Source organism: Alternaria arborescens, assembly GCF_004154835.1.
Source record: "Alternaria arborescens strain FERA 675 chromosome Unknown contig_16, whole genome shotgun sequence".
NCBI classification, from domain to species: Eukaryota; Fungi; Ascomycota; class Dothideomycetes; order Pleosporales; family Pleosporaceae; genus Alternaria; species Alternaria arborescens.
This window is the reverse complement of record NW_021167871.1, coordinates 240375-266504: the sequence shown is the minus strand read 5'-3', so window position 1 is coordinate 266504 and position 26130 is coordinate 240375. Positions and strand designations below refer to the sequence as shown.

At 51.8% G+C, this 26130-nt stretch overlaps 9 protein-coding genes across 9 annotated transcripts; 6 read left to right on the top strand and 3 right to left on the bottom strand.

Moving 5' to 3' along the window:
• Positions 1 to 2431: 2431 nt before the first annotated feature.
• On the bottom strand, positions 2432 to 4793 carry AA0111_g7233 (hypothetical protein; the record flags this gene model as incomplete). The annotated part of the gene is made up of 2 exons (XM_028653545.1): positions 2432 to 4342; positions 4395 to 4793. The coding sequence occupies 2 exons, from the start codon at positions 4791 to 4793 to the stop codon at positions 2432 to 2434; spliced, it is 2310 nt and encodes a 769-aa protein (XP_028505093.1).
• Positions 4794 to 7547: 2754 nt separating this feature from the next.
• AA0111_g7232 (hypothetical protein) lies at positions 7548 to 8398 on the top strand (the record flags this gene model as incomplete). Its single annotated transcript, XM_028653544.1, has 2 exons — positions 7548 to 7561; positions 7615 to 8398. 2 exons carry the CDS (start codon positions 7548 to 7550, stop codon positions 8396 to 8398), a joined length of 798 nt encoding a protein of 265 aa, XP_028505092.1.
• A 511-nt stretch (positions 8399 to 8909) lies between these two features.
• On the bottom strand, positions 8910 to 11387 carry AA0111_g7231 (RNA-binding protein; the record flags this gene model as incomplete). Its single annotated transcript, XM_028653543.1, has 1 exon — positions 8910 to 11387. The coding sequence occupies one exon, from the start codon at positions 11385 to 11387 to the stop codon at positions 8910 to 8912; it is 2478 nt and encodes an 825-aa protein (XP_028505091.1).
• Positions 11388 to 12811: 1424 nt separating this feature from the next.
• Positions 12812 to 14628, top strand: AA0111_g7230 (Dolichyl pyrophosphate Glc1Man9GlcNAc2 alpha-1,3-glucosyltransferase; the record flags this gene model as incomplete). Its single annotated transcript, XM_028653542.1, has 7 exons — positions 12812 to 12888; positions 12950 to 13028; positions 13086 to 13279; positions 13330 to 13826; positions 13873 to 14012; positions 14061 to 14371; positions 14418 to 14628. 7 exons carry the CDS (start codon positions 12812 to 12814, stop codon positions 14626 to 14628), a joined length of 1509 nt encoding a protein of 502 aa, XP_028505090.1.
• A 681-nt stretch (positions 14629 to 15309) lies between these two features.
• Positions 15310 to 15714, top strand: AA0111_g7229 (hypothetical protein; the record flags this gene model as incomplete). Its single annotated transcript, XM_028653540.1, has 1 exon — positions 15310 to 15714. The coding sequence occupies one exon, from the start codon at positions 15310 to 15312 to the stop codon at positions 15712 to 15714; it is 405 nt and encodes a 134-aa protein (XP_028505108.1).
• An 18-nt stretch (positions 15715 to 15732) lies between these two features.
• Positions 15733 to 19194, top strand: AA0111_g7228 (hypothetical protein; the record flags this gene model as incomplete). The annotated part of the gene is made up of 6 exons (XM_028653539.1): positions 15733 to 15735; positions 15787 to 15852; positions 15908 to 15966; positions 16022 to 16263; positions 16317 to 16333; positions 16396 to 19194. 6 exons carry the CDS (start codon positions 15733 to 15735, stop codon positions 19192 to 19194), a joined length of 3186 nt encoding a protein of 1061 aa, XP_028505109.1.
• Positions 19195 to 20123: 929 nt separating this feature from the next.
• Positions 20124 to 21586, top strand: AA0111_g7227 (hypothetical protein; the record flags this gene model as incomplete). The annotated part of the gene is made up of 4 exons (XM_028653538.1): positions 20124 to 20148; positions 20208 to 20366; positions 20437 to 21048; positions 21102 to 21586. 4 exons carry the CDS (start codon positions 20124 to 20126, stop codon positions 21584 to 21586), a joined length of 1281 nt encoding a protein of 426 aa, XP_028505038.1.
• A 449-nt stretch (positions 21587 to 22035) lies between these two features.
• On the bottom strand, positions 22036 to 23061 carry AA0111_g7226 (hypothetical protein; the record flags this gene model as incomplete). Its single annotated transcript, XM_028653537.1, has 1 exon — positions 22036 to 23061. The coding sequence occupies one exon, from the start codon at positions 23059 to 23061 to the stop codon at positions 22036 to 22038; it is 1026 nt and encodes a 341-aa protein (XP_028505039.1).
• Positions 23062 to 23444: 383 nt separating this feature from the next.
• On the top strand, positions 23445 to 24840 carry AA0111_g7225 (hypothetical protein; the record flags this gene model as incomplete). Its single annotated transcript, XM_028653536.1, has 2 exons — positions 23445 to 23617; positions 23664 to 24840. The coding sequence occupies 2 exons, from the start codon at positions 23445 to 23447 to the stop codon at positions 24838 to 24840; spliced, it is 1350 nt and encodes a 449-aa protein (XP_028505040.1).
• Positions 24841 to 26130: the final 1290 nt, after the last annotated feature.

The window sequence follows — 26130 nt, the reverse complement described above, 5'->3', positions numbered from 1 at the left end:
GGATCCACTTGTCCCTTTCCAACCTGTCCTCTGCGGCGCACGACCCCCCGCTGTCATCCAGGCGTGTGGATGACTTACTCAGTCGACATGCGATTTTGCAATGTCCACATCGGATCTTTCTGGGGATCTACCGGTCTCCTCTTTTTCCGCGTCAGCACTATTCTATTTGCAGTAGGGGAGTCGAAGGGGCGGGATGACATCGCTCGATGCCATGCGCCAGGCACGATGCAGGGCACGCTGATCGCCATGGCTGTAATTGTGGGTATGGGTTTTGTTGGAAATGCCATCGGCGGTCGATGGCGCGCCAGACGGGTGATGCACGGAGAGTTTGTAATTGACCGATTGATAGCGTCTGCTTTCTTCTCAAGTGGTCGCCTGGTGGTTTCGTCGTACATTAATCAGGAGAAAAGAATACGTGGGGGGGCCCAGAGCCATGCCTTGAGGATCGAGAGATCGTGAACGCGCATGCAAAAGAACCGTTTTACGGGGTAAATCGGGTCGAAGGCCGCTGGATTCTGTTGGCTGGGTGAGCTCTGAAGTTTACTGACCCAAGGTTCCTGGACTGTTTGACACATGCGTGTGGCTGCGTCGTCTTTGGTCCGGCAATAAGGTTCGTTATCAGTATCAGTTATCAACTTATCGGCCATGGAGAGCGCGGAGTGATGCCTGCGAGGTTTCCTTCCAGCATCATCCTGCCTATTTCCCGCTGCGCGAACATCATCGTGATGATCTCTTCGCATACCCAGCGGAACGCCGTTTCGCATTGTCTCAATCGCGCTACTTTGCTTCAAGGAATATCCATCAGGTCACACACCCCGTGTTCCCGCGATCCAACGCCGCATCGGCCTTGTTCATCTTAGCGTCGGCACTAGCTGCACATAACGTCTGGCATGCATCGACGATGCTGGCATGACATCGAAGATCTCCCGTGCATGATGCAGTTTGCAAGCTTTCTCCCGTCCACCGTGCACTTTCCTGTCACGCCCTTTGTGGCTGAATATGCGACTCGCGTTGTTTTCTGTGGACCAGCATCGGATCAGCATGGCATGAGCGATGGTCCACGTAAACATCTGGGTAGATCTGTCGCCTGCGGGAAACGCACCCGCGGGTTCCTTGTGGGAGCATCGACGATAACGGGCAAATCATCAGGACAGATCGTCCCGTCCAACGTGTGTCATCCCGTTCTCCTTCTTCCGCGGAATGCGCAATGCTTCGAAAAGCATCGAACGCTGCGAAAGCCAACCAGGATGACGAGAGCCCCTCGTCAGGCAAGGGAGCTAGCCGACACATGCCATCCGTGCACACGGAGAAAAACTGACTCCGCTATAACCGTTGCGCCATGAAACCTTGCAAAAGAACCTGCTTTCTGGCCGCTCCGCTGCATCTAGACCCTTCAGACCCTGCCGGGTAGCTTGACGTAAGCCCTTGCATCCTGCGCTATATAGCGGGCTACTCTCACGCGCTGTCGCGTGCGATCGGTTCGACACCTGAGGATCACCTGTTTCTGGCATCTACGGACCATGTTGCTGCGGGAAGGCAGCAGTAAACACCGGGACACGGCATGCCAGTTGCGTGTGCTCGATGCCGTGCAGCATCATATCGCGATATACCGGAAGACTAGGTATTATGGGGAAGAAAAAAGCCTGCAGTCACCCACCCACTTCGCCGACTCCTATTCCGTTGCCCGGGGAAAAAACACACGATGTGTCTTCATGGCGTAGTGCAGCAAGATCGATCGATTCTGTCAATGTAGCTTGCAATGTCGACGTCCAGTTCCCCACGCTAGCAATTTTCTCTTCTTTTCTCTTCTGTAACACCGGAGTAAAAAAGCACATGTCCGTTCCCTTCGTTGCATCGGAGAAATCTGCTGGAGATCGTGCTACTCGGACATTCGGATATGCTTTCTTCTCGAAGCGCTCTGTGCGCGATGAACAGAAGGAACGGCAGAAAGAATACCACCGCGAACACTATCTAATGAGCACAGCAAGCGGGTAGCTATGACAACCCGAAGGATTGACATCGTTCCCAGAACAAATGTACATATGCTAAACAACATGTTATTTTTGTTGCGGATAGTTTTTATCCCGACGCGTGAGCCGCAACGCTCTTGGTGAGATCGATCGATGCACCTTGCGTCGAGCAGACTGAACGTCCTTGCAATCTCTTCGCTTCGAGCTGTTCGTCGATCTGATCCACTCTCTGGTTGGACGCTGGCTGCCAAGAATATAGTCGGTCAGACTGGATATGTATGCAACAGTCTGACAAGGCCTTGTCATCGTTACGAGCATCACGCAATGATGTCTCTAATTCTATGAAAGCTGACGAACGACGGTTGCAGACTGTAGAATTTGTATTAGATACGCTAGAAACATAACGTTCATTCGTCATATGAATGCTAGACCACGTTCACCGTACATATACCGCTCGTTATCTATGGCCACATAATGCCGTTTCCATCGAAGCTAACTCCGCTGAGGTCAGTCCTGACATCAAGCGGGTAGTCAGCCGTCTTGAGGTCTCTCCTCCAGGACTGCATCCTCCTGCTGTGCGCCCTCTCGGACACGCTCAGCTCACGTTTGGCCATGCGGGATGTTGAATAACCACCAAGGTCTCCAGCGACACAGTGACTTACACCACCCCAGGTCGAGTCAGCCACAGCCTTCCAGATAGCAGTCACATCAACTGTCATAGCTTTGGTATACAGAATACGGCAGTCAGAAGGCTCGTAGACGAATTGGAGAGGGGTGTTTGTCTCATCTCCATCGCGGATGCCGTCACGGAAGTTGACGTTGATAGCGTTGTTGGAAGAGCGGTAGAAAACTGTATTGTCATAGTACTCGCCTAGTTCAGTGTTGTTGAGTTGAGCACCCTCTTCGGGTGTAGAGAGCTCCTCGACAGTGTACTGGGCGAGAGATTGGATGTAGGTCCAGGGGAAGTTGTTCGTTCCCTTGACACCACCGACGGCTTGGGTGATACCCTCACGTGGGCGACCCCCGAGAGAGATATACTTGACGCCGGCGCGTTGACGCATGAGTTCCGAGAAGATGGTACAGGTTGACGCGCAGTACCCATCGGTAACGACGACAATGTCCTCGGCGGCGAAAGGAGCCTGGGTGTAGTTTGAAAGTGGACCATAACCGTGGACGTAGATACCGCCCGAGTTTAGTGGGATGAGTGTATCGCTGAGGTTCCACCGGAAGAGGTTGGTGAAATTGTCGCCCTTTTGCTCCAGACCAGGGCCAAACTTGTCCTGCCAGCTTTTGAAGTTCTCGCTGTTGACATCAAGATCAGATCGGTAGTTGAAGACAGACGAAACCACACCATCAACCAGCTCAGCGAGTGTTTCGTTCTGGCTGTCGAGCACGCGCGGTACACCCTCAGCAGCTTCAGAGAACTTGCGGTTCAGAATCTCGGTGGCCTCGAAAGCACGGTAACGATCAGCAGCCGCGTGGTCGATGTCTTGTGGGAAAAGAAGTTTGTACAAGTCGTAGCCGAGCAGAATGGTTCCACCTCCGTTAGCAGAAACATCAATAACGAGCTTCTTCTTTCCGGCAGACTTGGCCGCGGCGAGGAAGTTGGCAGCAGTAGCTTGGAATTCCTCCTGTGCGTCGATACCGACGAAAGATGGCACGGAGAGTACAGCAACATCGGAGTAGTCGTCCTCGAGGAAGTAACCGCCAATTAAGTTATGAGCTTCGCGGAAAACTGGTGGTGGGTATCCAGGTGCGGGGATAGTGGGCACCGGTGTAGCCGAAGTAGTAGCGGAAGGTGTAGGGGTGGCTGAGGTCGAGTTGGAAGGCGTCGGCTCCTCAGTTTGGGTTGGGCCAGTAAACCAGAGCTTGTACAGGCTCTCTCCGTCGGTGATACCATCGAATGGGATCAAGACTTTAGCAAAGTTGTCGTAAGTACGGCTGGTACCGTTCTCGAATGTAAGCTCGGTAGTGGGACCTGGGTAAATCCAGCGACCACGACCAGAACCTGCAAAGGTACCGATACCAGATCCGACAGGGCCAAGAGACACGGTCGCGAGCTCGTAGAAGACGTTGTTGTACAACGCATCTCGGTCTTGGAGAGATCCATACTGAGCCCAGTTCTCCAGGAAGTCTTTGGCATCCTCGCCATCAATATGTGTGATGGGTGAGGGTGTGAAAGTGGCGCTGCCGAGTGACTCGGCCAGTACGTCCGCATAGACATAAGGCTGAGGAAGCTCCTTTCCGTCACTGGACACAGATACAAGCGGCACTGGACGGGCGAAGTTGAAGACTGTGCCTACAACATCAGGGACGTACACAAAGTGACCATCGTGGGTGCTTTGCAAGAGAGTGTAGAGCTCAAATCCGAACTATCCTGGATTAGCTCATACTCTTGATATCAGATCATGGACAGAAACTTACTTTGTACTCATTCTCATACGCTCCAGAGGTAACCTTGGCTCTGATCTCCTCAAGCTCGCCCCAAATGTCGACTGGTGGCTGCACCTTCTCGGCATACTCGGCTGGAGGGTCCTTCAGCCAGACCGTGTTACTCTGCCATCTGAAGTAAGGAACAACGCCGTCTACCAGGGCGAGAGCAGCGCTCTGGTTGAAGGGGACAGAGTTGATACAATCCCATGCAAGCTCAGCAGGTACAGTGGCAGTACCTGCAGTAATGTTCTTGCCGGCAATCGCAGCGCCAACTTGGGCACAAGGACTTGTCGCATTGTATTGTCGCGCATGGACGTGAGGTGCAACTGGCGAGGAAAGCGCAACTGAGGCCAGCGAGAGGCCCGCGACGGCATTGAAAAGGGAAGCCATGATTTCAACCCAAGCAACACGACAAACAGCTCAAAAAGCTAATTCCAAGCTCACCGTGCCACCTCGTCAATTGAACGACCTCAACCATTTTATACCTGCACAGCCCGTCCCACGGACCTGGCAGCAAACTTGCGCGTTCAAAAGGCAATAGACATCATAGCTGCAGGTGCTACCCTGTACTTGCCATCGCTAGACCCATGTAGAACGAGGCGAACAGTGCTCTGGCGAATCAGCGAGGCGGATGTGATAGGAACTAGATTAAGAGCAACGGGCCTTGCATGCAGGCATAGTTGCTCAAAAGGGAAGGCCGTGGTATGCTTGGTACTCTGAGCGATTGACGATCGCCTCCGGAACGGCATCGCGGTTCGGAGAAAAGTCATGTATGTACCCCAGGGTTACCTTGATTGACTGATGGCAAGAGCTTGGGATCGGAAGAGATGCAATGGTAATACTGCGACCCTACTTTACACGCAAAAGCCACTTGGAACGTTGAATTGCCCGCCGTTGTAACGCCGATTGAAGCTTCGTGGATTTGCTGAAGCTTTACACGCCTTGGGCCTCGCGACGCTAGTCGACTTCGCTACGCTGGAAGAGGCAGGCGCGAACTGCGAGGTGCCGCTTCGTCCTATCAACAATTTGAACATTCATCCCCGCTCTTGCGATATCAGTTGCCGAAAGCGACTTGGTCGTTCGGGCATCCATGAGTCATGACGGAGATGCAATGCATTCGTGTGGCTAGTAGAATGTAGTACCGCTCGACCAAGGGAATGGCACTAACTCCGCAAAGACCAAACGGCGACATCTCTCTCGAGATGACGACATTACATTTCCGGCTTGCGACAATGTATGAAAACACAATAAGCTTTGATATTCAGACTGACGCTCAGATCCGTCGCAGTCCGAACTGTAAGTTCCCAGTCTTAGATGAACAAGTATAGATTGGCACGGCCTTAGATTCGACATCTTAGGTACCAAGTTACTCGCGGTGAAACCTCCAGCACAACATCCTCGATCTGAATCCAGAATTTCAGTAGCTCGTTATATCAGTAGCTTGTTGTATACAGCTAGCAAGAGCAAGGTATCAGATCGAAACAAAGAAATTTGGTTTGCCTGTCGGTCGCATTGAAACGACGCTCGTGCTCACACTATACGGTGTTATTTGTGTACAATGTGTGAAGACTACATGATCACATAAAGGGATTTCAATTGCGCCGCAAATTCACAGTGCCGAGATGCAGTTAGCTTAATATACATTTACATGTAGCGTATATAACTTCCCGGTCAGGTAGAAAATAACATGTCAGACTCTTTTGGACATGGCATACTTACCTGCACAGTCGCGTGAGCAATATTTTATAACCCACGTCAAACCTTCAGGACCTTCCGACGATCCAGTGTGTCCGATTTGTTTCGATGATTGGAATCCCGACACCTCGGCCATTGTTCAGACTATATGCCGCCATACCTTTCATCACTATTGTCTAGCGAGATGGTTATATGGAATTGGCAGTGAAGCCTGTCCAAACACATGTCCAGGCTGTCGTGCAGTGTGCTTTCCAACCCATTCAGAACAGGAAGTCTACCATGTCGACTTCGATTTGAATCCCGAGCTCTGGGCTGATTCGAACTACGCAAGTAATGACACCTTTGATGCCATAGCTACACATATCGACGGCATAGTTAGGCCGCTCCTGAGTCTCGACACAATCTGGGCGCGGTTCGGTATTGACCTCGAATGCTCAGAGGATCCTTCGCGCTTCCTTCAGGCTATGCGCCATACTGTCTCTACAGTCGTCGCCGAAAGTTGGATGTCTATGTTGGCGCTCAACCTCAACGACCGGCTCACGATTGAGTTTCTGGTAATGTCACTATTTATCAAGACGCAGTGGGCGCTGATGACACCGACACAATGGGTCCATATACTTAGAGTACGGAATCGAGTTGGGCGTGATGCGTCCCGTTCGACAGATTTCGGAACTTCCACAGCTACTGCTTGGTTGGATCACATCAATGACCGCTACAAAGTGCGGTACGAAATCGAAATTCCCCGTTACTTCGCAAACTCTACTGTTGCCCATTGGAAGGAGACTAATACAGCAGGTCAGGTACTCGACGAAGGTTCTCACGATTGTACAATAACTGACGGCAATTCGACGACTTATATCAATGTCCAGGGTACAGGTTTGAGTCCAGGACCGGTATTGTACTTCCGGAACGAATCACTCTGGATTTATGAGAGAGTGATCGGTAATATTGTTGGGTTCAACATTGATGAACACGCACGTGTTGTCATTGTGCGTGGCTCCGCTGGTCATACGTTCCAAGTACACTTCCTTCAAGATGAGCGGGGTGAGATTGCTACGACAACGGGACGTGAAGGTATGCCCTCTGCATGGGATTGGTAGCGTGTTAATGGACAGAATAGAGTAAAAATCTATACGCTGCGTCGTTGTGAGAGGTACGTATATACATATCTACAAGAACGAGCTGAAGTCGCAAACACGCTAAGACGTTCCCCACCAGCGCCCGTGGCACTCGTACTTTCCCCATCGCGTCTCTGTTCTAACCTTAGAACATACCGACCCCACAAACCACGGAAATGAGAATGTTCGACTTTCGCTCTAGATTCTTTCACTTCCACCGATAAAGTTGCGACACGTTGTGGTAGGTGTTAGCGCCCAAGGTCGGCCATTTCTACACATAGCTCTCCTACTCCAGCCAGCTGTGACAGCCTACCTCCACCGAATAGACAATATGAAATATAGCGGGTAACCTTTTCACTCACCATAATTATCCGCACATGCTGGAGCTAACACGACAGGCTGTACTTCGTTTCTAATCCGTCTACGAACATCGACGCCTCCCTTTCCACCGTGAACACCCTCATTCAAGGCATCGAGACCAGCTTCCAAAACGCCACGCGTCAGCAAACACCATGGTCGCTCTCCTACCGCGCATTTCGCGATACCATACCTCCAGGCTACCAGCCACCTACGGGCGCAGACGGTAAACCCAAGCCATATACACATTCATACCAGCACCTCCTCCATCTCTCGAGCCTTTCGCCTAACCGCACATTTGTCTTCGCGCAACCGCTAGCGCAACAAGAAACGATCACGTCGATACCGCTGCGACAACAAGATGCGCATGCTTCGGTACTGCGGTACCAATGCTCCGCTCTGTGGACGCCGAGACATATACTCGCTGTGCGCGAAGGGACGTCTTATAGTGCAGGTTTATGTACGATACAGATTGGGGAACTACGAGCAACACGCGAAGGACCGCAATCAGGCGCTGTGTCTTCGCCGGGTATCGTAATCTGCATCAGCACACCAATCGGCGCTGAGGATGCAGACAACAGCATGAACTCAGGTTACGACACAATGGGAAACGGTACAGCAATGGATGTGGATGAAGAAGAAGTCGATATCGAATATGCGCAGACTCTAGTACGTGACTGCTGGAGTACGATCAAAGATGGGCGCGATCTGGGCCGGTCAGAGGTTAGGGAACTCATGATGGCTCCAGTTACAACAAACAATAAGGGTCGGGAGCAGGAGGCAATAGTGCGCGTTTGGTGTGAAGCTCTACGCATGCGCGGTTGAGCATGTCGACACAATCTCGTTTTCATCTTATTTATTACCAGATACCCAATGCATTAAGATACAGACTGAGGGTCAGTCGCAACGTGAAATCAAATCGTGACACATGCAAGTAGACGTGGACAATGGATAGCTTTACAGTTCGACAGACTATGCCAGGCCTACCCTACCCAGACACTCGTAAGACCGTCTAGTCTCATTCCCTCCTACCAATTCCCTAGGTATCCCTACAGGTATCTAAACTACAACAACGTAAAAAGAAAAAGCGAATGAAGAAAGAGAAGAAAGCGAAGGTGGTAAGGTCAAGTATTAAGGCAACGTTTCGCGCACATTCAGATTACAACACATAGTTGAGAATCGATCCCTAAAGCTGGATCAGCTGCGCGCCATAAACCCCAGACCGGACATATGCAAAGGAAAATTTGTTCGAAGATGAAGGTAGTAGTAACAACCAACCAGTAGATGAGTGGAAAGTATCGGATAATGAAGAAGATATACAACATCTACGATGCGCTCACTGCGCACCGACCTCCTCTTCGGCCCAGCCAGGAAGACCACCGTCACCCTGGATGGCAAGACCGTAACCACCGTTACCACTGCCAAAGCCACCAATGCCGGAGCTCAGGCTGCCAAAGGAACCCTGCTGGGGTGCTTGAGTTTGCTGCATAGAGTGGTTGAAGGGACCTTGAGTGAAAGCAGGAAGGCTGACGGCACGGGAGTGTTGACCACGAGAGTTGAGGTTCGAGGGCGCAAGGAGACCACCAACAGTAGTAGTACCAGAGCTACCAGCTGAGGTACCGTTAATCAGGCTGAAGCTCGAGGTGCTCTGATGGGAGCTGTGAGAGTGGTGTGGCTGAGGGGTGTTCAAGTCAGCGCCGTAGAATGCAGCTTGCGGCGACTGGAACGATTGCTGCTGATGTTGCTGCTGATTCTGCTGCTGTTGTTGTTGTTGCATGCTAGCCTCAACCTGCTGTTGCTGCTGCTGCTGTTGCTGAGCTTGCAGGTACATCATGAGGGGATTGTTGTTGCCAGAGTTCATGATGTTACCTGAAGCAGGTGCTTGAACAGAGGGAAACTGTCCGTTGGTGCTTTGGCCAGAGCCTGGGGCGCCAGAGCCAGTCGGCGAGACTGAGGCACCAGCACGGTTAGGGTGTAGTCCGTTGATCGGCGATGGTGACTGAAGGCCGTCGCTACCAGCTTGCTGGGCCTGAGCCTGCTGGCTGTTCATCTGGCGGGGAGGGTTACCGCATCGGTCCTTTCCGAAGTTGACCTTGAATCGCTTGTATTCATCACGACCACGGATCGCTTCGATTGCCTTGATAGCATTGGCAATGTTGGTGAAGTTGACAAATGCACAGCTCTTCTCACGCAGAGTGTTGACCAGCTCGATTTCGCCATACTCGGAGAAATCCTGCCTCAGACGGTCCTCTGTCCAGGACTCATCCAGGTTGCCAATGTATACATTACGGGAAGCACCACCACTGACAGCAAGGGCAATCGCCGGAGGGAGAGCACCAGAGTGTTTACCCCAACCAATCTTCAAGCGACGGTTATGGATCATCAGTCCCTGCAGGTTGCTGAGGGCATAAAACGATGCGGCCGATGTTGGGTCGATGAAAGTAACGAAGCAGATATGCTTGTCCGGGATGTACCTAATGTGATGAAGGAGACCACCACGAACAACGTTGCAGATCTCTTCGATGGTAGTCTCCGGGTGGATGTTCCCAAGGTACACTGTTCGGTTACCCAAGTTGTTGACTCCTCCAGCAGACGTCGCGACAGCGGCAGCAGCTACGGATTGCTGAGCAAGCGCATTGGAGATCATATCGCGGTCGGCACCGTTCAGAACATGGGCGTATCCGGGAGCGATGCCAAGGTATTGCGCAGCGTTCTGTTGCTGGGTCTTGGAAACGTATGCGCATCGGTCCTTGCCATAGTAGACGCGCCTGGGAGCCTGCCACTTGGGCTCTTGGGGAAGCTGAGAAACAGCCTTGATGGCATTGCCAATTGACAAAAAGTGAACGAAACCGATAGCCTTCTCCCGGACGATCTTGACAGTGTCGATTGGGCCAAATTTGCTAAGGTCTTCGCGAAGTTCATCCTCTGAAACATCCTCGGACAAGTTGCCCAGGTATACGTTGCGGGAAGCGCCGGACTGCTGTACTGCCAAGGCCACAGATGTGGGAACCTGCGACGGTTTCCCCCATCCAATCTTAATATCCTGGCCTCTGATTGACAGCTTTTTCAGGATTGCGTCAGAGTGGAAGTGGGTGGCGGAGCTGCTGTCGAGGAAGGAGATGAAGGCGCAGTTCTTGTCTGGCAGAAGCCTGACGGACTCAATTTGGCCACTGCGTACGTGGCCAAGGATTTCCTCTGCGGAAGTCTCAGGAGGAATGTTGCCCAAGTATACGGTCCTGCTAGTTCCGGAGACGAGGCCAGGCGCGATCGGCATGGAGGAGCCGAGTCCACCAAGACCCTGTGCGCCGTAACCAGGGAAACCTCCGGTAGGCGACTGTGGACCACCGAAGAAACCGCTGGTGGGAGACACCATGTTCTGGTAAAGCTGCGGTGAGAGAGGCTGCTGCAAGGGGCTGCCAACATGGTTGGACTGGTGGTTCTGCTGCTGCGATTGGTTCTGACCGGCGAACTGTGCAAAGTTCTGGAACTGCGGGGAAGCGAAAGCGGAGGGCGAGCCTGGCTGGAAGGGGCTACCAAGAAGCAGCTGGGACGGAAGCAGAGGAGTGAAGTTCATATCGAAGCCGGTGCCTGGGGTTTGCAAGTCGTTGCCGTTCTGGTTGCCCGGGTTGAGTCTTCCAGTATTGATGGACATGTTGTTTGCCCTCTCCGGGTGTCGGTCGCCATAGCCGGGCTGGTTGGTCGCAAAGGCGCCATGGGAAAAGCCGTGGTGGCCACCGCCGTTCATCTGCCTGTGGAAGCTCGACTGGAGACGGGGCCCGCTAGGAGCGTTGGGGGCGCCCTCGTGTTGCTGCATACCGAGAAGATGCGGGGGCAGACTGAAGCTGTCCCGCGCGCTGTGAGATAGAACCGCCGTGGTGAAGGTGTATTATTGCGTCCGGGACTCGTTGGACCGGACGGCGAAATATGTACTGCAGAAGGTGAAGTTGCAACCGGTTGCAGGGTGGTCGCTAGGCTTGCGAAGATGCTGCTGTATTACAAGATGTAGAGCGGTCTGGAAGTGTTAGTTCCATCTCACAGTGCAAAAGACATGGTTGCGGAGACGTACATGCAAAAGCACAATGGCAACGGGTTGTTTGCAGGTCTAACAATACAAGACAGGCTCCCAACACAGGCAATTGCAGCCCAAATGATCCAGGTACAGACGTCCAAAAGGGTACTGTCGCGGGCTTGAATAGTGAACGCAGCGGGGACGCAATTAAATGCAGTGTGCCAGAGTTGCCGAAGAACAAACTCGCGTGGCTTGTTTGAGGATGCGTGCACTAAAAGAGCGAACAATAAGAATGAAGTGCAAAGAAGCAAGCTTTGCCGGGAGCCTCGATGCGGGGAGAAGAGGAGGTAATGAACGAAGGGGATCGAAGAAGAGGGATGCGACCTGAAGTCGGAGTGGAGGAACGAAGAAAGAGGTCGGTGAGAAATGCTAACTAGCAGGGCACATTAGGAGGCAGGCGCAAATGAGGCAGCCCAAAGGGGACAGCTAGCGCACCGCTTATTTTAAACGCGCAGACCACGTCTGAATCGTGCAAACCACCGTCGACACCAACCGCTGCCCTGCAGTTCTCTGGACCCGTAGACGCCTGTGCGAGGCGGCGTGGTATTTCGTGCAGCGACGCGCCCCAGTGCCTGGCGAAGAGGGTGTTGTGCTACCGGCGGTGCAGCTCGGAGCCATCCAGCGGATGCCGACGACGGGGAATTGCAGATATGCACACTCCGTCCCTGACTAGATGAGCCGCCTGATAGTGCTGCTCTTAACACGGGTCCCTTTTTCCTTTGTCGGGCGAACACGAAAGGGTCCAGATCGTATTGCGGCGGCTCCCGTTCCAGACGTAAGGATAGCCCTTAGTGCCAGCCTGCCCATCGCCTCGTCTCAGCAATCGATAGATACATAACGTTTTCACATGGTCTGCTTCCGGCGGTATACTACCGTGCACCGTCGCCGTGTGTGCAACAAACATGGAGCCCTACCCATTATGGGTATCAGATGTCAAACGTGATTATGCGAAACCTCCACGTGTGTCATGCCTGCCAACCCCTGAGTTTGCTGACTTCTGGAATGACGTTTGCGCGTTCGTTTGACGCGTTCTGTACATGCCATACGTAGACGCTTCAGCGACCTGGGTACAGGGATCAATTCTAAGCGAGCACGTGACGCCGAACTACGAGCGACTGGTCAATCTGTGCTTTCCGACGATCGTGCATCCACCCGCTGTCAATTCTCCCATGGCAGAACTGTATCCGTCCATTGCGCAGTGCGCTGTTGTGGCTACAGCGCTCAAGGTGCTGCTATTTCCTGCTTAGTACGTTTACTTGCATAATGTCCATGTTTGATCCTTCGTCCATGCTGACCATATCCGGCAGCAAGTCGACCGACTTCGAAGTTCATCGCAACTGGCTCGCTCTAACGCATTCCCTGCCCATTAAACAGTGGTACTATGAAGTCAGACACCCAGGCCATCGACAACAGTCAAGTAGTTCAGTCTAACCCTGTCCACAGAAAACCTCAGAATGGACTCTAGACTATCCGCCCTTTTTCGCCTACTTTGAGTGGCTTATGTCTCAAGCCGCTGCATATGTCGACCCAGGTCTACTAAACGTCAAAGATCTGGGATATGACAGCTGGCAGACTATATACTTTCAGCGTACTACAGTCATCGTTACCGAGCTTGTCTTGGTATATGCTTTGCATCTGTACTTATATGCCACCCTGCATGACATTGCCATTGCTAAATGCTTACCAGCTACGTGAAGACATCAAAGTCCAAGGTGACTGCCCATGCCGCTGCACTCTCCGTCTTGCTGTCTCCAGGACTCCTAATCATCGACCACATCCACTTTCAGTACAATGGCTTCCTCTACGGCATTCTCATACTGTCTATGGTCCTGGCCCGGAACAACTCGACACTCTTATTGTCTGGTCTGCTCTTTGCAGCTCTGCTGTGCCTCAAGCACATATACTTGTACCTCGCACCTGCTTACTTCGTTTACCTTTTGCGCGCTTACTGCTTAGGGCAGCAGTCGTCCTTCCCGTACTTTACTATTCGGTTCTTCAACTGCGTCAAGTTGGGAGTAGGTATCGTTGCTGTCTTCGCAGCTGCGTTCGGTCCATTCGCGATATGGGAGCAAATACCGCAAGTGTTCAGTCGCTTGTTCCCATTCTCGCGGGGTCTATGTCATGCGTACTGGGCGCCAAATGTCTGGGCGATGTATTCGTTCTCTGATCGAGTTTTGATTTACCGTATGCAAAACTCCACCATCTTGGTGTATCGAGCTAACACATGCAGTTGCCCCGCGTCTTGGGTTACGCGTTGATCAAGAGGCAGTGAACAGTGTCACTCGAGGTCTTGTTGGGGACACGTCCTTCGCGGTGCTACCAGATATTAGCCCTTTGATCTGCTTTCTTCTTACACTTGGCACACAGATAGTACGTATACTTGCGGAGCAGGAGATTGATTGCACTAACCTCCCTCAGCCTGTTCTCCTCCGCCTCCTATACAAACCCACCTGGGAGGCCTTTGTAGGTGCTGTGACGCTTTGCGGCTATGCATCTTTCTTGTTCGGCTGGCATGTTCATGAGAAGGCGATCCTGCTCGTCATAATCCCATTCAGTCTGATAGCACTCCAGGATCGCAGATACTTCGGCGCTTTCCGGCCCCTAGCTGTCGCCGGTCACGTATCGCTTTTTCCTCTACTGTACACGGCAGCTGAGTTTCCTGTGAAGACAGTCTACACTATCTTCTGGCTTGTACTCTTCCTTATCGCGTTCGATAGGCTAGCTCCTGCGTAGGTGCCGTCTAGTCTTGTTCGATCATACACTGACATGCCACAGTTCACCCAAACCCAGAATCTTCTTGCTTGATCGCTTCTCTCTCCTCTATATCGCTCTTTCAATTCCACTGATTGCATACTGCTCCTTGGTTCACGGGATAGTGTTTGGCTCTCGATACGAGTTCCTGCCGCTCATGTTTACGAGTTCGTACTCAGCAGTTGGTGTGGTAGGCAGCTGGGTCGGCTTTTTGGTAGTGTACTTCGACTTGTAGATATACTCATCTCAACTATACCTCCAACACAGCTCTTCCAACTCCTATTATTTCAGGTCAACGACCTCTCACTAAAGGCTATCATGCCTGCGATGTTATCTTGTCGTTGACTTAGCTTTCGTCTCATGCGCAATGGCACAGAATTGGATGATGGTATGTGGAAAGTAACTGAATTGTGATTGCCAGATCACGCTCAGGAGCATAGCGGATACTTCGGAGAATCAAGTCGGATCGTATGCTTGACTGCTATTTAGCAAAGGAGAGACAGGACAACATCAGTCAGAAGTAGAGGCCAAACAAACACCTCGGAGCAGACTTGATATTGCAAAGATATCGTGACTGATGCCTGAATCTGTACCTGAAATCACGGCCTCTGGGGTGCGGCTCGAGGTGGGGGTAAAGTTGGTGACTTGCTGTGTCTGAGCAAGTGGGTCAGGCTGCCCCAAGGGTTTGCTCGGGGTGGCTCAAGGCATGGGCTTCTCATGGCCAACCTTCACTTGATCTTGATAAAACAAAAGGGTCATCACAGCAAAACAAAACGATGCATACGTATCGCAGTCTGAAAGAACTCGTTTTGAGGGTTCCAGAGAGTCCAAACACGTTGATATTTTGATGGTAGTGGGGTGCGTAGCTTTGATGCGTAGGTGGTAGGGTGCGAACGCAGTCCTTGCCGGATCAAGTATGGTATCTAGTGCCAAGGGACTACGGGCATCTTCTACTACCCTCCGCTCGCTTTTCTCCCCCATTGACTACTCTTCGACTAATTCTCTCCACCCTACCTTCCACCTTCGCAACTATCACGCCCTCGACACCCACGAACTTACTTGCAAGTCGCTTAGACGCGCTTTCGGAACCGACAGACGCGTCTCGGAACGCTACTCGGACCACCGAAGACTGCGACGACAATTTCGAGAGACCTTTGTCTGGCGCGTAAAGACAGGTCTTCGCCCTGACGCCTACGGAGGGGCCATTGCCCCCGTCTCTTCTCTCAAAGTACCTCTAGAGAAGGTATTCGGCGCGTTTGGATCGTCGCGACACTTCCGAAGTTTGCGACGCGGTACAGCAAACACCAAGAAGGCTACATGAGCTAGGGTACGAGCCAAAATGGTATGTGTCGGGTCGCAGTCTATACACGAACATATACTAAGAAGGCTCCAGGTTCTCTACAAGCGCAAGCCCGTCAAACACGAATCCCTACCCAAGAACCTCGACGACAGCACTGAGGTACGCCACATACTGTGCCGAACCACAGAACGTATTTGCTAAAGTTGCTCGATAGGTGTGGCATATCGAACAGACTGGAGAGGTCTTCACAGACTATGAGCGGTTCCTTGAGCGGTAAGAAAACATATCGAATGACGTCAGGCATCAGGACATATCTGATGAAGAATAGATATGACTTTTATCAGCAACGGAGCTTCACATGCCAGGCCACTGGCCATTCAGGCTACACGTATTTCGAGGCCCAGGAGAGCGAGGTAGGCTCCACGTCAATACTCGTCAAGGCCGATGAGGAGGTAACATCCGTGCAGACGGAAGCCACCAAGGAGATCAACAGCATTTTCCCAGATGGCTTGAGGTCTCCTGTTCTTCACTATGTCCAGTTCCAAGATCATCATCGGATGGATGATTTGGGTAGGTCAATCCCGTTTTGCTTAGTCCATGAATCTTGCTAATCACTTATATAGTAAATGATGTCTACGATGTATGTTCACAAAGCGGATTCGAATCTTCACACGAGAATGCCATACTGACATGTTGTTGTAGCATTTCAAGGAACAGTTCATGTTAGGCGATCGGGTTTCCGTCGAAGGCGATCACTCGCGCCGCTTCGGCAAGATCACTGAAATCACAGACAATAGCCGATTACACAGCATGTTTACTGGTCAATCGATGGACGATAGCATCCGTTCTTACACCTACGTTGTCACTATGGAAGACGGGGGTGAAACTGTCACCAAATACAAGGCCTCGGAACTTCAGCGGGATCGAAAAACCTACTCCAAGCTCATCTTGAAAGCTTTTCTGCGCAACGCGCTCAAGCGCGAGTCGTGGATCGGTGCGCCATGGATGGTCAAGGACAGTTTAGCAAAGCGATACGACATCCCAACCAAACTTCCTGACAAGAAGACTAGAGACGCTCTACTAGCCGCTAAGCGGGCTGCGAATGCTGTACCGAACGGTGTGACCCAACCTGTTCAACAGCAATATCCACAGCAGCTACCAAACGGTCATGGCTCACATATGAATGGTCACAGACAGCCTTTGCCACCTGGGCAAGGTCAGCCAGCCTTTGTCAACTTCTCGGCCAGCGGCCCTCCACCCTATGCGCAGCAGCAAGGCATCATGCCTCCATGGGCAGCTGCTAATGCTACTAATCGCCCGGCATATTTTATCAACGGTCCTCCAATTTACAATAGTGGACCTCCGCCGATTGCGAATGTTCAACCGCCACCACACATCTTGGCTCAGCTGCAGCCTCACCTTGCTGCGCAATTAATGCAGATGCCTCCCCATGGTCATGGCCCGCCCATCAACTTTCCGTTCCAGACCAGCTTCAATCACCATCAAGGTCCTCATCTGACAAATGTTCCGCAGCCTCAACAGGCACCTCCGCCGCCCCGTCCAGTGGAGTATATTAAATATCCATGCGAAGATTTAGAGATCAAGCAACCTCGTCTTCAGGTCAACCGGCCGCCGCTTAAATTCTTCTCCGACGACGTACCCGAAGGAGTTGAGCCGCCTGCAGAACAGAAAAAGACGGGTATCTTGATGAAGAGTATCGGCCCATTACTCTGTATTTGGGAGACTCTCAACGTTCACGACACCATCTACATGCTAGACTCGTTCACTTTCGATGACTTTGTTGATGCTATGCGATTCACGCATGAGACTGTCGAGTGTGAGTTGTTTGTAGAAATGCATTGTGCAATTCTAAAGCAGATCGTCAACGGCTCTGGTAAGATTCAGACCAGCCTACCCAACCTAGCCGATGAAGATTCGTCAGACGAAGAGTCGAGTGAGGAGTCAACGCCTACCCCTGAGCCTGAACCGCCAGTTCGAACTACTCGTAGTAGCTTGAGGAAGTCGGGCGCAGCGCAACTTGTGGTCAAGCCACGCACACCAACGCCTGAGCCTCCAAAGGAACTCCACAAGGCTGAGGAGTTCGTCACTGACTTCGACTGGGTTGAGCAGTGTAAGATTCGCAATTTCGCTGATGGAGGATGGCAAGCAATCGTTGTCGCAATCCTTTATCGCCTATCATTCGACTCTGCTAGAAAGGAAGCTTGCGATGAAGTTCTTGCTGAGCTGTGCCCACCTGAGGAGGAGCCTACCATGGCCACCATTGCCAGTAACTACACTACGCTCGATGTGAACCTACGCATCTCAGCACTTGAAATGATTCTAAGCTTGACTGTCGTCACTGAGGACTTCCGCGATCAGCTTGTTGCTGCCGCTCAGGAGATGACACGCCTTCGCAAGGAAAAGATTGAGTATCAACGCAAACGTAAGGAGCTGGCCGATGAGCTATTCAAGTTGGACTTGGAGCGCAAGATTCATCTTCCAGCAAACACACCCGCCTCGCCTACGGATACCAAGATGACCGAAGATGCTGATGTGTCTATGACTAGTGTCAATGATGCTTCCAAGGAAGCAGATGCTGAAACAAACGGTGGCGACGAGCTGACAGCATCGAAGGGCAGGACCCGCCCAGCTAATAAGAACAAGCGCAAGGCAGCTGCTGAGGAGGCTCGTAAAGAGAAAGCCAAGAAGGCTAAGGCGGAAGCAGAGAAGACCAAGAAGCAGAAGGAGTGGGAGAAGCTACTGCAGGCGATCGAGAAGAAGAAGGATGAACTCAAAGATTGCGAGGACAACATCAATGAACTCGACGATGATCTGCGCGAGACTCTGGTACACCGTAGCAAGATTCTTGGCAAGGACCGGTTCTTGAACAAGTACTACTGGTTCGAGCACAACGGCATGCCCTTCGGCGGTGTTCCTAACAGCTCTACTGCCGAATACGGATATGCCAATGGTCGCATCTGGGTACAGGGACCGAGCGAACATGAACTTGGACCGAACCTAGAAGAGCCTGCCCTCTCCCAAGATATGCAGCGTTTTGGCTACACTGTTCCGCAGCGCAAAGAGCGAGAAGAAGGCCCGACCCACCTATCGAACTCCAACCAGTGGGCATACTACGACGATCCAGAAGACATCGACAAGCTGCTTGTGTGGCTCGACGAGCGAGGTCACCGAGAGCGTGTTTTGCGTAAGGAGCTACAAGCGTTCCGTGATCGTATCGCTGAGTACATGCTCAAGATGCGGAAGCACCTAGAAGATTCCAACAAGACCCAGGAAGAGGAAGAGGATGACAACAAGACTCGAGTGTCGACGCGCAATAAGGCCAACGCCGATAAGGATGTTCCCAAGGATCGCTGCTTGCTCTGGACCAACAGCATCATGCGTGAGGAGTTCGGACATAACCATGTCGAAGAGTACGAACCACCGAAGAAGGGCAAGGCGAAGACAGTGAAGGCAACCAAGGCTAAGGGCCGAGGACGCTAACGCAGTCTCTTGGTGCCACAAGCTCACACAAGAGGCGAAGCATAACGGAGACGACCACCGGCTTGCTCTAAACCACGGCCACAGATCACTACATATGAGCTTACGAGGCAGCAATGCCTCAAAAGCTCGCCAGCTCAGAGGAGCTACAGAGAACAGTTGAGATACCGGAGCATATTCACGAATGATGATTCAGCATATTTTGGCGATTTACGGAGTTTCGATACCATGAGCATAGGCACTCAAAGTACATATCGTGCATTTCCAGGCGTTCGGAGAGGTGCGTAGCCGACTGTCACTGCGGTGAGGTGGCTCGCTTGGAGGTTTGATTCAGCAGAAATCCAAACAACTGACTGCGGCCGGTCCTTTGTGAGTGTCCGTGTTTGGCGATTTGCCGAACTTGATATCCAGATGCTGTTTCCAGTAGGAGCATCTTGAGTAAATGTGTAGCACTTAGCATGTATTATAAGCGTATTGTTAATACAGTTGAAAATGCCAAAAAAAAAGCTTCAATATAACTATCGCGTTCAATGCGATGCCTGAGAACATGGTGAAAGCTAACCTTGAGACGAAGTGACGAAGACGTGTTTGTACACGATACATAATCATCATACGAAACAATTAGTGTTCGAAATCACTGGGAATCGTACAGTTTTATCAGTCTTACCATTGCAATCTGTGCTTTACTTCAGTTCACGGACTGTTGATGTTTGATTGACAGCAGCTGACCGGTTGACCATTTCGGGTTAGTACGCGATGCGCGGCAGCTTCACGCGACCGGAGCCCATCAGCGGCGCATGCCTCCAGACCCGTCGCATCCCATCAACAAGAGACATTTCCGCATCTGGAACATTTGCACCGCACCTAGAAAGATCCCTTGAAGGGATCAGAGGCACGCCGAAGCATTCCGCAGGCTTCATAGAGCTGCCAACATGGCTACGAATGGCGCGCGAAAGGGTGAGCTCAACTCCGCACCCCTCCCCGGCTCCGCTACGAACGGGACTAACGTACCGCAGCATCTTCAGCCACAGAGTCCGGAGGGAGCTCTAGCCTACTGGAAACAAGCGCAGTAAAAGATGTCGTCAAATCGGAGAAACCAAGAATCAAGTTGAAGATCAAGAAGCCGGTCCCGAAGCCATCGATCCCTGGGAATTGGAAAGAAAGCGATGCGACAAGTACGTCTGCCATAACGCGCTGTATGCGTACATGCGCATGAGTCTATGGGATTATCTGACATGCTACTAGATGTCGAGAACAAAGCGACCGCACCATCGACTACTTCGCCAGTAATCAACCCTCTTGACGAGAAAACTATAGCTGGTTTCCCCAGCGGCCTGCCCCTAGACGACAAGGTAGACACAGTACAGTGCAAGCACTGTCGTCGACCTGTCCTCCGTGCATCTTCGGCTGCACACATTCGCGACTGCTTGAACAAGAAGCAAGAGAAGCTCAAGAAGAAGAAAGAGGCCAAGGAGGCTAAAGACGCAGCTCTCAGGAAAGAGAAAGGCGAAGACGACGAGGGTGGCAAATCCCGCAAGTCAGCCATCAAGGGTGCTTCGATAGACGGAGATGGCGCAAAGAAGGGCAAGAAGCGGAAGCTTGATGGAGATGCAGAGAAAGCACCTAACGCTAAGAAAAAGAAGAAGGATGAACCCAAGCAGAAGGGAGCAAAGCCCAAGGGCCCGGTCGATGTCGAGAGGCAGTGTGGTGTTTCTCTACCAAACGGTGGATACTGTGCAAGAAGTCTGACCTGTAAGAGCCACAGCATGGGTCTCAAGCGGGCTGTCCCAGGACGAAGTCTGCCGTACGACATGTTGCTGGCGCAGTATCAGAAGAAGAACCAGGCTAAGATCCAACGTACGTATCACACTGTCTCTAGCCGCCGTATATCGTGTGCTGACGCATTTCAGGATCTCTCATCGACGCAAACGCGCCCCTTCCGGAAGATCTCGAGCCATCAGGCGCTGTCGATTCGGACGAAGAAAAAGACTCTATAATGGCTGCCCTCGCCCGACACCGACCGCGACCCCTGGCAACGTACACGCATACCTCGCAACGCTCGAAGTACCAATACATCCGCATGAAAGGCATGATCCGCTCAGCGCTTGGCGCACCTCCAGGCGGAGGTGGATCCATGTTTTCAGGCGGTGACAACATGAGTACCGGTCGTGGCATGGCTCTCGGCATGATGGGCGCACCACTTAGCGCAACCAACGAGCACTTCCCACAAAGCGCTGGATTCGGTGCACCACTGAGCGCTGGTCTGGACAGCGGAGCAGGAAGCAGGAGACCAAGCGCTATTGGTGCTGGTGGGCCTCGGCAAATACTGCCCGGTCAACTACCAGGTCCTGGACAACAACGGAAGGGCAGCATGGCGAGTGTTGGCGCTACCTAGGAGGATATGCTACTAAAGGCGCTCTTGTACAGGGGCAAGGACCACGAGTCAGACGGCCAGCAGAGTTAACTAACCGTTTTTCTTTTTCTCCTAACTATGGCTGGAGGTTTGACGGAGTACAGATGTAGTCACGCTCACGGATGGGATATGACGATTACATGATGATCCTTGTATGGGTCAGGAAAGGTTTCTTGGATTTTGGTTACTGTATTACTATCTGGGGTTGGGAGTTTGACATGATACCCTCTTTGTTTTTACGTTCACTAGGAGACCGTGTAGAGTAGACAATGGTAATGTGATTTTATCACTTGGATTCCGTATAATTCTCATGATTCGTCGTGAAGCCGTGGTCTGCCGAGATTGAGACTATGAAAAGTTTGGAAGGCAACAAGAGAATAGGGTGACCCATACACTGCGAGAGCAGTTATAATCACGCCGAGACAGAAAGACTACGACTCGCCTTGCACACCCCAATATCCCGCTCTCTGTGGTTTTGGTACCGTCATCTTGAAGTGCAAATCATCCTCGTCCTCGCCACTTCCTAGCGCATTGTCATCGTCGTCTTCAATGTTGTATTCTTCGTCGTCACTTCCATGACGATATTTGGACTGATACAAATTCCGATCAAACTCATCGTCGTCGCTCATCTCATCTTCGGGATAGTCATTGGCGTAGTAGTCTTCAGCATTCTCATCTTCATCGTCGGTATCAAATTCTCGGTCGCTAGTCTCTTCGTTATCCCACCAGTCTGCGTCCTCTTCGCTGATGACCAAGAGACCGACTGTGCCTGTTGGTGCTGGGGCGTCTGGTAGAACGGGTTCGCGGACGTAATGATCGTATACGTATTCGCTATCAATGTCCATTGCATCGCCATCGACGGTTGAATTGTCTTGGGCAGCGAGAGCTGCAGCCTTGTCTGGATGTCGTTCTGCAAAGCGTTTTGCTGGAGCTTTGGGCTTGTGTTTTGAAGGAGAGGGGATAGGAATCTCGAGGTTGTCTACTTTCTCTACCTCTTTTGACAGAGCCTCCAGGTTGCGAACATCATTTTCTGAGGGTTCGGTGACAGGGGGTTTCCGGTGTATGGAAGGCTTCGCTGAGTGGTGGAGTGCGCTGCCTGCGCCTGGTCGCTTTCGTGGCCGCTCCGGTAAAGCTTCTGGTACTGGTGCTTGCACTTGTCCACCTGTCGGTATGTCTTCCTTCTTGGTGACTTCTTGTTCTTCTACGAAATGCCGTTTTGCACCAATTCTTGAAACGGGGTCGAGGCGAAATCGTCGGGCGAGTGTCGGTGTTGGCGGTGCTGATGATGTCTGTTGGACGTCGTCGCCCGGCTTTGTGAGACGCCTGTATGCGAAGTTGCTACTCCTCTGCCGCTTGATTTCCTTTTCGCCGTGCTCGATCCTAAGGGAGTCGACGGGGGTATCGGTGCGCTTTCGTTTGATAGAGATTGTGTTGGGTGGAAGTTGTTGTGACGACATTGCGGCAGCAGTGGAGGAAGACGTGATAGCAAATGAGTAGTCCAAGCCTGGATCGATATTTCGTATAGATATCCTGGTGGTGAACGGGACCAGCGAATCGGAGGGGCAGCGCGGGGAGGTGACATCAAAGCATTCCAGAAGCCGCGCAGAGCCCCAGTGCACTAGCGCGATCTACACCCGCGTGTCACGCCTCGAGCTCACCCACGCGATATGATCATGAGTCTTACTTGTACCCACACGAATTGAACATGTCTGCCTGTGCTCATCCGTACAGTCCTACTATCGCTCTTAAAGACGTCCCTTGCTTGTAGACGTGCACCGTCATATCCGCAACTCCGCAATACATCCCCGAGCACACCTCAAACGCGACGACGCCTGCTATCATGGATCGGGTGCGGCAGATATTCGAGCGCGAGAACTCGTCAGCCGCGTATGAACCGCTACAGGGGGGATCTGAGCGGCCAGATGGCGAGCACATCGAAGCAGAGGAACACGCATTCTCATGGACCGACTATGCCGTCTTCACGCTGCTAGGCGTCTCTATGCTATGGGCTTGGTTGGTAACCCAGACATCACGGCGTACATGATACTGACTGCACTAGGAACATGTTCCTGGCAGCAGCCCCGTACTTTCAGCGACGCTTCGAGTCCAGCGATAATCTACTCCGCAACTTCCAGTCTTCCATTCTATGCGTCTCCACCGTAGGCAACCTAGGCTCCATGATGGTCTTGACCAAGCTCCAGACCCGTGCCAACTACCCCAAGCGTATCATCGCATCCCTCGCCCTGAACGCCGTTGTCTTCACCTTGCTCGCTATATCCACAAAGTTCTTCTTGAACATATCCGTTGGTGTCTACTTCGCCTTCCTTATGCTCATGGTCTTGAGCGCTAGTCTGGCGACAGGGCTCTGTCAGAACGGTGTCTTTGCATACGTATCGGGATTCGGAAGAGAAGAGTATACACAAGGAATCATGTCTGGCCAGGGCATTGCTGGCGTCCTGCCTTCCATTACCCAGATCATATCCGTCCTATCCGTGCCCAAAAAGCACCACGCCAATGGAGCACCGCAAGAGTCAAGCACATCTGCTTTCATCTACTTCCTAACCGCTACTGCTGTTTCTGCTGCAACCCTGGTAGCATTTTTCTACCTCCTTTCCCGGGCTAGCTCCAAGCAGCGCTTGTCGCACGCCTCACTCAATGAAGGACCAGAATACGACCCGGCTCACAGCGAGCGCAAGAGCATACCACTAACGAGATTGCTCAGGAAGCTCTTTTGGCTCGCCGGCGCCGTCTTTCTCACTTTCACAATCACCATGTTCTTCCCAGTCTTCACGCCACAAGTGCTGAGCGTGCGCGACCCTTCAACTGCACCTCGTCTTTTTCAGCCGGCGACTTTCATACCTCTAGGCTTCTTCTTCTGGAACCTTGGTGACCTTATGGGCCGAGTAGGACCCGCTCTGCCTGCCCTACGCCTTACGCATCGCCCGCGCCTCCTATTCTTCTTGTCTATTGCGCGAGTATTCTTCATACCCTTGTACTTTCTCTGTAATATCGGTGGAAGGGGCGCCGCTATCAACTCCGATTTCTTTTACTTGTTCGTTTTGCAATTACTCTTTGGCATGACAAACGGCTACTTGGGGAGCAACTGCATGATGGGTTTCGCAGAGTGGGTTGAGCCGGAAGAACTTGAGGCAGCAGGGAGCTTTATGTCATTGTCGCTAGTTGGTGGTCTCACCACGGGAAGCTTCTTGAGCTTCTTTGCTGCACAGTCCTCGTGAGCTTGGGCATTCTCATGAGTGTGGCTTATCCACGCGACCAGCATCAGCGGGTTCGTTGATAGCTAACGTTGAATATGAAATCTCCTATGAGCCACGCAGAATCGCTTCTTTAAATCTTCTTTCAACTTTGCAAAACAATGGCTACTAACATCATCTACATAGTTGTTAGATGCCAGCTCCACCTTCGCACTGCTCAGCAGAAACAAGACGGTGGGAAATTCAAAAAACCTAAATTTAGCTGGACGGAGAAGACGGCACAGAACAATGCTTTCCTCCAGCCCGAAGAGTCAGGGAGTACATACGAGGTGGTAGAACTAGAAGCTGCAGATGGCTCACGATGGAAGACCAAGCTAGTCCATAGCACGTCTTGTGAAGAGGACGTTCGTATCGCTGGTCACAGCCATATCAAAGAGGTCGCTCTGCAGCACCGGACGGAAGAAGCTAGGAAGCATATAGACGAGCTCAAAAAAGCAGAGATCACGGTGATGGGAGCTCCAAAGTCTCTATGGAATGACGCGGAACCGGACGATGACTTATTTGATAGTATCTTTTACATTGTACACAAGCCGGTGACGCTCGGTGATGGGACTAGGATCATCATGACTAGGTATTGGTGGGACGTGGTTGTTGTAAGTTTGGGGATATAGGCAAATAACCTGAATGCCAGATATTAGCAAATGCTGGAATATTCTTTCAGGTGGCTCGTATTAGTTTGTTCTCATCGAAGGCTCGCAGAATGAAGCTTGCTCAATCCAAGGTCTCGCTATAACTTTGTCCATACCCCTCCCAAGGCGCTATGGAGAAAGCGAGACGGCTGTTCACTATGCCTCCCAACTCCGTCTACCTCGTCATTCATTCCCAATCACTCCTTACAAACCCAAAAGATAAACCCTGTTTTCGCGTTGTTGCCGAATTGTCCAACCCCCATGCTCGCTTCACCAGCCACGACCATGGCAATCATAAATACACCGGTGTTCGCGTCATGACTTCCGGGACTAGGCTCGGAGAAGAGTGGAAGGTCGAGCTCGAACACGATGTTCAACAAGACATCGAAATCGTCGGCTGGTGCAATACGCTAGAAGCCGTTGCAAAGAAGTTGACAAACAGCTTACTGGATAACAATAATGCACATGAGCAACGTACAGCGGAGGAAAATGGCGATAAGCAGAAAGTACGAGTGACATTGGAAACTTCTCTAGACGGGAACTTAACCGCATTCTGCCGCATCAAGTCAACCCAGACAAACTTTGACGGGTCAACATTGCAAACCACGACGTCCCACTGGTATGA